This window comes from Ochlerotatus camptorhynchus, unplaced genomic scaffold (assembly GCF_037179485.1).
Source record: "Ochlerotatus camptorhynchus isolate MF236.1 unplaced genomic scaffold, CSIRO-AGI_Acam_v1.1 ptg000007l, whole genome shotgun sequence".
In the NCBI taxonomy this organism is placed as follows: Eukaryota; Metazoa; Arthropoda; class Insecta; order Diptera; family Culicidae; genus Ochlerotatus; species Ochlerotatus camptorhynchus.
This window is the reverse complement of record NW_027040499.1, coordinates 4,203,314-4,215,018: the sequence shown is the minus strand read 5'-3', so window position 1 is coordinate 4,215,018 and position 11,705 is coordinate 4,203,314. Positions and strand designations below refer to the sequence as shown.

Below are 11,705 nucleotides of genomic sequence, written 5' to 3'. Positions count from 1 at the left end.
GGAAAACGTTTACCATTACCACGTTCCATTTGTACATTTTTCAAAAGTCTTTTTTATGGAAAATTGTAAAAGTTATCATAGAGTTATTTCCTATCGTTTGGTGCGTTTGGATTTTAATTTCATCTATAAATGACAATGTTACAAGCGTTCAAAATTTAACACGATTTCATCACACATTTTTTTATTTGCACCCCAGTTCACAAAGACGTAGTTCTATCTGTCTCCACCATGGCAGGACGGCCAAATACTATAGCTTCATTATCACTTCAAATGCCGAAAAGCTCAGCAGCGACAGTACTAATCACAGCAGTACATTTTCGCTTGCATAAAATTTGAACCAAATCATCAACGGCCGCCCTTCACTGAACACGGCAGTAAAAGCAGAATCAGGTCAAATCCAACATAATTCCACCAAAAGCAAAACAATTATCCAATTCGAAGTATGCATCGAATCCGCAATTAAAGATCAGTTAACCGGTTAGACCAATTACAATACTGAGATGAGATACATCATCCCAGTATCATCTTTATCAACTGAAGTGCTATAAAAAATGAACTACTGTTCAAGAATTAAACAATGACCCAGCATTCTGTTTAGCTACCCGAGCAAAGTCTGAGTTCAAATTGAGAGCTAAATTTGATGTTGTGATGTCACTGATAATTGCTACTCAGGTTGCTGTCGTTGTGGTCGTGTTAACGGTTAAAATATCAAAATTGAGAGCAAAAAAATCTGCTTGTGACCTCGGGTACCTGAGCAAAGGCCAGCATAAAAATTATAGCAAATTGAAATCAAATTTGATTTCAATATCAAACTGAAATCATAATTTGATTTCAGTTTACGCGATTGACAAATTCTGAACATTTGCTTTTCAAAAATATGTTGTTGCAGTTTTGTTTTCGTTGCCTTAGCAGAACATCAAATTGACTACTCGACAACAAAAATGTACATCCAATTAAGTTTACAGTTGGCTCTCACTGATAGCAGAACTAGTTATTAATTTGATGTCACAGGAAGATTTTTGTGCTCTCAATTTTGATATTTTAACGATCAAAACGACAGCATCCGAGGAATCATTATCAGCGACATCACAACAACAAATTTAGTTTAAAATTTGATCGCAGACTTTGCTCGGGCAATGTTTCAACATCTCGCAGTCAGATGCAAATCACTCCGGTATTTTGAAAACAAAAAGGAATCGGCAGCACAAGAGCGGCTTATTCTTATTGCGGCCGCCATGCTCTGGTGGAACGCAACCTTCAAAAACGGGTTTACTAAATTCGTAAAGAGCTGTACGCTTGTGTTAACTCTCCGAAAATTGTGTGCCCCCAGCCGGATTCAAAAAGATCCTCTCCATTCAGTATCATTATCAGAGTCAGACACTTAGGTTTCTTTGTTACTACTTGCACGCATCAGTCGATTGGCGCTTACGAGTTAGGACGGACTTTCGGTGCGTTAAGACCAATCTCGGTGTTTGATTCTATCGCGGAGCCCGAAGAAGCTGGTAAATCGAGATCGTGCGTCTGAGAGCATCAGAAAACAATGTCGTTGAAGGTTAACGAAGAAAACATCCCCTACATTGATCTGGGCGGTGGTTACAAGGTTTGTCTTCAGGACGCCGCCTGTGCACACGGGGAAGACTTCGAGAAGAAAGCGCGACTGAAGATTAATGAAACGCCGGAAAATTTGAAACGTGGATTGGAGGAAATGCGACGGTTGATTGCTGCCGATCCGGAGCTGTGCGTTCCGAGTGATGGAGACTGGTACCTGAAGCTTTATCTACGCGCCGCCCATTACGATGCCCAGGAAGCTTGCAGCATACTGCAGGCTAATTCGAAACTGAAGCTCAAGAATCCGGAATATTTTACAAGTTCTGCCACGTTGAAGCACGTGTTCGAGGAGGGAATGGTGTGGATTCTACCGGAACGGAACCACGACGGTTCGGTTATTATTGTGATCGAGTCAGGAAGTAAGTGGTAAACGATTGATTATAGCTTTATAATAAACAATAGTTGTGTCTTCTAAGCACTGAAATAATCAAAGGAACTCTGAATAAAACCTTGTTACTAGGTTAAAATTTTCAATAAAATCCTACGAAATATTACGGCTTGTTGGTCATGCTTTACAGCTCCACGATTCCAGCTGTGCTGCCGTGGTCAATTTAAAGCTGGTTACTCAATGATTCTTGTACGCGCCCTGTGTACACATTCCGAAATTACAACTATGGGCGATCTTTAAATCGCCCATAGTTGTAATTTCGGAATGTATACACACAATTTAGTATTCCCTAACTTAAACTAGGGTACGAGTAATCTTGCCTGCTATCATCTCTCCATGAAATACTACATGTTTCATATATTTGCATTTCAGTTTAACAATGGATCAACAACATTTTTTGTCCAACGTTTCGGTCTATTGACTTGGCCATCTTCAGGGGATATAAAGTTGTTCCGTATTTCGTTCAGTTAAAAAATCTTTACGATCTCAATCTAAAGCTAGTACTGATGAAGATTCTAACCCATGGATCGGTTAACGATGATGAAACTGTAATCAACAATTTTTCTTGAAAGCATACAAGCCGAAACAAAATGACAAATTCTTCAATATTAAATATTTCGCCGCAAATATAGACTTTTTTGAAGTTTTTGGTGGTTACTTGAAGAAAGGCCATTGCAAAAAAAAAATCAAAGTGTGTGTTCTCATGTTGGATCAGAACCCAAAGGGATGGGGAAGTAAATAAAAAAGGAGGAAGGGAGAGTAAATAAGAAAATAACTATTGTGATCCGCATGATGCATTGTAACACGGAAAGTAAATCCGATAGCAGTGGGCTTACATTCCAATTTGTCTTGATTAAGCTTAATAACCTCTGATTGTCCTAAACATGTCGCTTTATGAAAGGCCAAAAACGGACTGTTTGGATCGATAGGTAAAGTCACCGATACGTATCTATGGGACAGTAAATAATCTCCTTCCAGCAACATGATCGCACAATTGGTCACAAAGACGAGCCCCCAAACAGGAAGATGCCCCAATGAGTGGGGAGAAGAGCCCGCCCTTTATCCATGAAATGTCATCAACAGGGAGTTGCCAGTCCCACTCTTCCCATCCAAATCGCTTCAATCGCGTGCACTGATGGTCCCTTCCAATCCCTGCACTGTTTGTTATTTGGTGCAGAATGAAAAGTGTATGTTGTATGAACAATCAACAATACAATAAAGGGGTTATGTCTCATTTAAAAATTGAAAATATGACGTTGGATCGTCATATCATGCTACTAAAAATTACAAATGGATCTTTTCCCGTATATGATCTGTGATTACTTAAGGGAGATGCAGAAGACACTACGACCCGATCTCCTATTAATGTGACAACAATTTGTTGAAGAAAGGAGTTGAGAAAAATGGATACACACATGGTGTAGGCCGTTTTTTGTTTGCTGAAGTAAAACAACGTATGATGGTCGTGACCTTTGAGAAATCTTTTAATCCTAAGTTTTCTGCATGTCGCTGTATGAAGACCCAAAAACGGGTTGATTGGATGCATACCATTTTTGAGAAAATGGAAGAGTTGCCCGTCTCCTTGATTTGTTGTCTTCGCTATAATGCTAATCGTAGTTATATTATACTCTCTTTTATCTATATCGGAAATATAGATAAAAGAGAGTAGTGCCTTCTTGAAAACAACGAAAAACAGAAAATGCTCCCCTGGACCGAGGGATGCTTCGATCGTTCACATCTCCTTCAAAGTTGGTCCAAATCAGAAGAGGTTAATTACACCTTTGTTTTTTTTTCTCGATCACTTGGCACGGAATAACCCTTATTTCCTTGGTAAGAATTTTGAACTTTTTTGGACGGTAGCCGTCCGATTTAATTCATGAAGCCACCAATATTTATGCCTAAGTTCTTATAGATGGCAGTTTTGAGCATAGACCTTTTTGACGTTTAATCATCTTTCTCTATCTAGCACACATCAGTGAATGGACGGTTTGTTTTCCCACTAATCTGTTTCCTTCTTACTCGCACTCGTTCGATTTAAATGGAGCAGTAGTGTGCGCCGATTAAACGTCAAAAAACTCTATAGAATAGTTGCTCCCAGGGTCATGTTTTTGCTGCTTTCATCTGCTCTTGTCTTTCTGCTTACAACACGATTTTGCGTTCCTTTCCTTCATGTATACTAGACTGCCAGCGAAAATGGTAATTTTTAATTTCGCTAACAAACCATATACAAAATATTTATTGCCTCGAAAAATGACCCTATGCAAAATTCGGACATGATTTACGGGTGGCGCAAACGCGTCAAAGTTTGACTTTTTTCACTCTCGAAAATCTCCCAATGGGGGGGGGGGGGTACATGAAATTTCGGAAATCAAAAATTTTTTTTGATGCCAAATGTCTTAAAAATGCATAAAACGTCGAGATTTGGTGTTATCTCGAAACAATTTTTTTTTTTCAAAAATCGACTTTCTGGGACTTCGAATTTTTTTCATGAGTTCTATATGGATATAGAAGATTGATGAGTCGGCTTCTAAAACTGTTCACAATTGTCTCCAACCTGCTTATATATCTAATTAAACCACCATTTAGGATCTAATACGAAATAATTCACTAGGGAAGTCCAATTATTCTTCATTAGGGTGGCCCACAAATTCAAAAATATATGGAAAAACCACAACTTTTCAACAGAAATTCCTAAAATCAATTGTAAAAATATCTTGAATTGCGTTAATCTGTTTTTTTTTGGGAATCATGAGTTTTACACAAGAGGAACATTTGCCTGAAAAGATGATAAAATACTTGTTTTATACTTTGCCATATATTTCCTTATTAGCTACACCAAATCAGATTTCCTGGTACTCTTATAATTTTTTCGATGATCTTCAACTAATTGTAAAATGCACTGCTTTTGCTCTTCATCCGTTGATAGTTTTGAATTGTATGTATTAATCAATGCTATACCACGCTCTGCATTATCATTAACTACTTCCAAACATTGAACCCGTCTTTTGGCATTTTTAAACTCGATGGAACTACTCCACTGCTCCATATCGACATTCAGCAACGACTTCGGAATTTGGAGAGCTTTGAATAAGTTTTCAATACCACTGCTGCCTTGTACAAACGAGTGTAGTTCAATCGTTGAAATATCGTTGGATTCAACAATGGATCTGGCTGTAATGTTTTTTATGAGTATCTGTAAAAAAATCATTAGAAAATTAAATGCAAATATATCAATTAAAGCATTTACCTGATAGAAGTAAGGCTTCAATGACCATTTTCTTAACCGGGAGGTCTACATTTTCGTCGAACAGACATAGTCCGATAAGGCTGTTGTCCAAATATTGCAAGTGAGTTAAAATTCCTTTAAGTACTGCTTTCGCAACGTCTTCATCAACAGTTTCATATTCCTTCAACATTTTTAACAGGTTTAGATCGTTGTTGGGTGCCATCGCAGCACACGGAGAAAGAAACCAACTTTTCAAATAAATTTTTACAATGAACACACAAAATCGAGCTAGTTGATTTTTAGTTTTATCTGGTAAAGCAAATTCATGCCGAAGAATAAACATTTTAAAAGAATAAATTATTTTGTCCATCCGCCTTGCATTGTGGAACGCACCAGGAGCTCTTATTTGTAATTTTTCATCGATTTTTCCACCCAAATATAAAATGGCAAGTTGTAGAACCTCTCGGTAATCACCACGGTGGTGTTGCTCTCTAATTTGTTTTTCATAAAACTCCAATAACGCCAATCTTTCTATTTCCGAATTAGCTATTTAAAAAAAAATCATCATCCATACCTGAGTGGTATGAAGTCCTTTCCAAAATGTGCCATTTTGATTGAAATTCCTTAAAAATCTCAACATTTGGAGACTTTGACGTTTCAAATTTCAGAATTTTAAAAGCTTTGTCAAGAAGCAGTTCATGTACGTGGTGTCTACAAGGGAGGCCTATAAGCTGCCTCTTAAACAATTTGTCCAGGTACTGACACGCACCTTTTTTTTCTACCGGTGTTTGATGCAGTAGTATCAAAAGATGTAAACATAATTCTGAAAAAAAACGATAAAATAGTCAGAATTCTGAGGTGAACATACAAGATTTAAGATCATACCTGTCCGCAAGCCCCCATTCGACGACTGAATTGTACACCGCTTCTGCTTGTTGTGCCCCCGTACAGTTTTCGATGGGTGGAACAGCCAATAATTTGTATTTGTATTTGTATATTTAATAATTCAACTGACAATTAATGTCTTAATGAATAAAACTTAATCTAAATAGTTATGGTCATTTGCTAATGCCTTCGCCTGATACAACTATGGCCAAGCGCTCGGTTTTTGGTAGCTTAGAATCCCAATGTACTGTTAAATTTATATCTGGCTTAAACGACGCTTTTAAATCATGTTGCATTTGTAAGCGAATTCCTGCTCTGGCGATTCTGACAGATTCCTTGTTCAACAATAATGATGAAACATCGTGCCCTAAAGCTTTAGCGATCGATGATATTAGAAACACAGCATTTCGATCACTCACTTTACAGCGTTCCAATGCAGCAGCTACCTCAACTGTAACAACTCGTATCAGTTGCGATTTACGTGTCAAAGCTGGTTTTGGAGAACCTAGAACGTTCAAAATATATTAATATGGATGGTAATAGGTGTATAATCTAAAAGAAAAAGAAAACATTAGTAAAACATCACAACGTACCTGTTTTTGGAGAAGCTCTTTCGGATGTACTAGGCGAGTACACTGACCCATCCTGGCTGTCGTTTTGTGATGATTTTTCAATTGAGGTTGCACTACAAATTTGATCCGGTCTTTGGCTTGACCCTTCTTCCTCAAAATCGCTACATGAAATGGTTTCATTGGTAGGGAGAACCTCAGTTTCTTCTTCAAGATGAGCTTGTTCCCGCTGTTTTTGCAAATATTGCATCGCCTGCTTTTCTTCACGGGTTTTTGCCTTAAAATTCTTCCCGATATCAAACAAACTCCGCAATGATCCATGAAATGTATTCCTTTTTTCGACGTCTTTCTTAGCCAGTCTAAGTTTGCATTTTAATAAGGCTTTCCAGGTATTGAAAAATAGCAACAGTTTTTTCTTTATGCTTATGTCATTTACCAAATGTGTTAAGTTTTTTTCTTCCAAGCATCCTTTAATTCCTTTATTGTTAGGAAGGCACTAAGCTTACAATTTTTTTTTTCAGAACGCAAATGAAACATATATTTACGAAAAACTTCACTATACGTCGGCAAGTTAACAGAATGGCCGAAAGACGGCAGATATTGTCCAACTAGCCTAATGTCAACCATTTTTAACAAACTGTCGTACTATTCTCTATCAGTTCTCTGCTTGTTGTCTTCTTCAAACGCACTACTGATTGATCATACATCCTCAGATCGCATCCTTTTTTATACGCATAGGTAGAAAAAGCCAAGGTAGAAAAGTTTACGTAGAAATAAGTACTTAAGACCGTTGCTTGCCTGTAGGAGAAAATTGTTAGTGTGTGTTTTTTAATTAATACCCAAAAGGAAGTCAGATAAACAATATGCTTTATGCGGGTACTTTTTTGGCGCCTCTATAGGGTTGGAATTTAAAAGAAACACATATAAAGTCATTGTACTTTCGTCAGATTGTACTGTAAACTAAACAGCACTAACGGTTGTCCTGTACAATTTCCGGAATTATTCTACGATTTATGTCTGTCTATGCTTCTATTTTACGTGGTCTCAGATACTAAAAAGTAATATCATCAAATGTTTTGAAGTTTGGATTCTTAAAAATTCCAAAACACAACATGATGATATTTTCAGATACATGCGTTTGGTAAAAAGTAATGGTTTTTACATACCTATTTTGATTTTTGGACCACCCTAATGAAGAATAATTGGACCACCCTAGTGAATTATTTCGTATTAGATGCTAAATGGTGGTTTAATTCGATATATAAGCAGGTTGGAGACAATTGTGAACAGTTTTAGAAGCCGACTCATCAATCTTCTATATTCCATATAGAACTCATGAAAAAAATTCCCAGAAAGTCGATTTTTGAAAAAAAAATTTCTTCGAGATAACACCAAATCTCGACGTTTCATGCATTTTTAAGACATTTGGCATCAAAAAAAAAATTTTGATTTCCGAAATTTTATGTACCCCCCTTGGGAGATTTTCGAGAGTGAAAAAAGTCAAACTTTGACGCGTTTGCGCCACCTCCAAATCATGTCCGATTGAGCTCAAATTTTGCATAGGGTCATTTTTCGAGGCAATAAACATTTTGTGTATGGTTTGTTAGCGAAATTTGATGGTCAAATTTTTCCCATACATTCATTGGCAGTCTAATGTATACAACAGGCGGGCCGTATTTAAATAAGGCCCGTGATCTTGCCTACTGCCAAACGCATAGGATTGATATGGGATTGCCAGTCTCCTGGTTGCTCCACTTTGATGTTTGCAAACGTTTAGTTCCGGGATTGCTGCTGCAATTGTGCTTTGTGTGCTGCTCTCACATTTCCTTTTGTTTTTCGGTATGACCTCGCGATTATAGTGGCTATATTCATAGTCTGGTGAATAGAATCTCAGAACAAATTGAGCTGTCAAATAGTGGAACCAATCGAGCAAATCTTGACCAACAACAGAGCACATCAGCTATTGCAAACAAAACTTCGGAAACCATTTTCTCGTGACTCAAGGCTCGCCTACGCTAACTAACACCATCTTTGGGAAAGTTTCCTCCATCCGATGATGCTGGTAATTTGCGTTCGATTGGCGAGGAAAGAATAATCAACATTTTGTTTATAAAAGCTGATAGTACCATTTAAATTGTTGGTCTGCAATATATTGAATTGGTTCTATTCGCCGGACTATAAATATAGCGACTATACTCGCATAAGGTGATCCAAGGCTCTGAACTATTTGGCGATTTTTTTTAACTTTTGGTTAAAATTTGACAGATGGAAAGTTATCGATGAACCCTGCTATCCGAGCACGGTTATTTCTGACAAACAAGAAGTTAAATTTTGATAACCGTGGTTCGAAAACCGGTCGATCGACACCACTGGGATTTTCGAACATAGAAAATAACTTTTGAAATGTCACTTTTAACCACGCGTTAAATTTAACTCAGCAAATGGTTCACAGTCCAAGAGACGTTTCTCAGTGAAACTGACAGCTAGAAATCTAGAGTGTGTTAGTGATCTGGTGTTAATGGTGCTGAATGAGCTTGAGCTTGAGCTTGAGCTTGATTGACCGCCCACGGTTGCTACTCTGTTATTGCCAGATCAGCTGTAATTACACAGAGAACCAATAGACGATGCTTGGGACTAGCAATCATCCTCAATGTGTAAAAACTGGTGATCTTGAATTAGGCAATACCAGCGCCGGCCGCGCCCGAACACAGGTCAAGAAAGGAATGGGAAGGATTGTGTTGACATGACACTCGCTTTGATGGAAGCCGAGAACACCTCTGCACTTCCACGAGGAATCACTGGGATGTTGGATAAGAGGGTTGGGTTTGCAGCAGGGTTCGTTTTGGTAAACGATAAGCTGAATTAATGTCCTAACGATCATATAACGCGAAGGAGCTTGGGACTAAACCCACGGTCTTCTGCTCAGTAAGCAAAAACGTTTGCCACTAGGCAGACGAGCACCTTTTTAATCACCGAGTTGCTGTTATTACCATGTAGTCATATTAACAAATAAAACGATTGACGAATCTTGATTGTGGATGGGCCTGAGATTAGACTCATGATGTTCTGCTCAGTAAGCAAAAACGGTTGCTCTAAGGCCACCGAGCCCCTCATATCACATAATACCGTTGCTCTAATTTTTGTATCCATTCAAACCCGGAACCAACGACAACAACGAGTTTCGCAAAATACACGATACACAAGCGATTTTACTATAAATCTCTTTGATATGTAAGGACCTGGGACCGCGTTTTTCTGCTCAGTAAGCAGGCCACTGTAACCGACGATCTTTCAAATCCGAAAACTAAAAACTACGAAAAAGTACTTAGGCCTTCATTAAGTTCCACATTCACGCGACGTACAATGTTTCAATTTGCTCTTTACGTATTGTTCAGGCTAGGCCCTTTTCAAAATTTACGCGAGAAATACGCACAATCGTCACCTATCTCGCAAAACTGGTTCCAAACGACAACAAAGGCATAAGCAACGATGGATTGTTGAACTTTGCTGGCTCCGGTGGTGTAGTGCACAGCAAAAAAAATGTAATATCGATCAACGTAATTCAAGCTGATGTATGGAATAATGATGTAGGGTAGATGTACCAGCTACGGCTATACGCTCCTATTATGATGTGTTCCAATCATGGCATATAGGATTTCCATAGGCCATGATTGGAACACACCACAACAGGAACGCACAGCCACAACTGGTACATCTACCCTAATTGTAATTTTGTAATTTATCAGCACACACCCTGGTCGACCACTGTAAACCAATCTGCCGTTCAGCGTTTTCGGTTTTTGTTTCTGGATCTTTAGTTGCCTCTGTGATATACTTACTTGCGGCATACTATTTTGGGAGTGTATATGAGCGTGTACCATGTACGGTAGCTCATCTCTCATCGTGATGGTGGGACATAGTAGACAAATTAGAGAGAAAACAAGGAGGTATTAGTATTAGTTATATGTAAACAAACAAAACAAAAGTTAGATAATGCGGCACTGTAACTACTACTATTTTAGAGGTATGATTCGTCATGTTTAACTCAATGTTTCAATTGAGGCAAACTATCTATCTTACAATTACAAAAGCAAACCTAAACTTACAATTATATGCAAATGCAAAATGAAACTTGACAAATCATCGTCAATTCCCTTATTCCAGGGCAGGGCCTGACGATTTGAATCTAATTTTGATCAGTGAACGGGCACTAGGGTGTTTCATTTTGAAAAAAGTGATGAATTTTTGATAGGCCACCCTCCAGTTCGATTCATAGCCCCAAAATATGAACCTGTGCAAAAAATGGTAAAGATTGATGAAGGTTTAGAGGTCGCGCCAATGATTTGGATTTTGTATGGAGATTTTGGTGAATTAGTATGGGAAATTATTGATTTTCGTTTACATTGCTCTAACTTTGGTTGTAGTTGTCCAAACGTTGAAAAAAAAAATATGTGGTTGTCATGACAATGATCAACAAGCCTGTTGTTGTTGCGATGAAATTGGCGTTGTTGCCTTGTACATATTCATCTGTCAATTTACCCTATTTTGCCATTTTTTCACATTTTTATAATTCTTGATACGCTGCAAAACTGAGCGTAGCAACTGTAGGCTTTTTGTTTATTGCCATAGCAATAACATACTAAATTTTTTCGACATTTGGACAAGTAGAAGCAAAGTTATAGCGATATAAGCGATTTTTTAAATTCTTCCATAGTAATTCCCATACAAATTTCAAATCATTGGCGCGACCTCTAAACCTTCATCAATCTTTACCAATTTTTGCACAGGTTCATATTTTGGGGCTATGAATCGAACTGGCCCATCAGAAATTCATCACTTTTTTCAGAATGAAGCACCCTAACGGGCACCATATGGTACATTTTCTCACCATGAACCTATCATTTCCAGCCTATCTGAACTATTTAATAAATGGAAGCCATAACATGGGTTACGCTCCCCCTAAGCGGGCCCTCCGCATCCTGTCTCTGTCTTATCTCAAATACAAAATGCCAATGGTATGAATGTATCT

At 38.0% G+C, this 11,705-nt stretch overlaps 1 protein-coding gene across 1 annotated transcript in view; it reads left to right on the top strand.

Annotated features, from left to right (window-relative positions):
• Positions 1-1,508: 1,508 nt before the first annotated feature.
• LOC135697810 (alpha-tocopherol transfer protein-like) overlaps positions 1,509-11,705 on the top strand; it is a 61,392-nt gene continuing 51,195 nt past the window's right edge. The window contains exon 1 of the mRNA XM_065217632.1: positions 1,509-1,967. Within this exon, the coding sequence (XP_065073704.1) occupies positions 1,541-1,967 (427 nt within the window). The 5' untranslated portion in view covers positions 1,509-1,540. The remainder of the gene's footprint in view (positions 1,968-11,705) is intronic.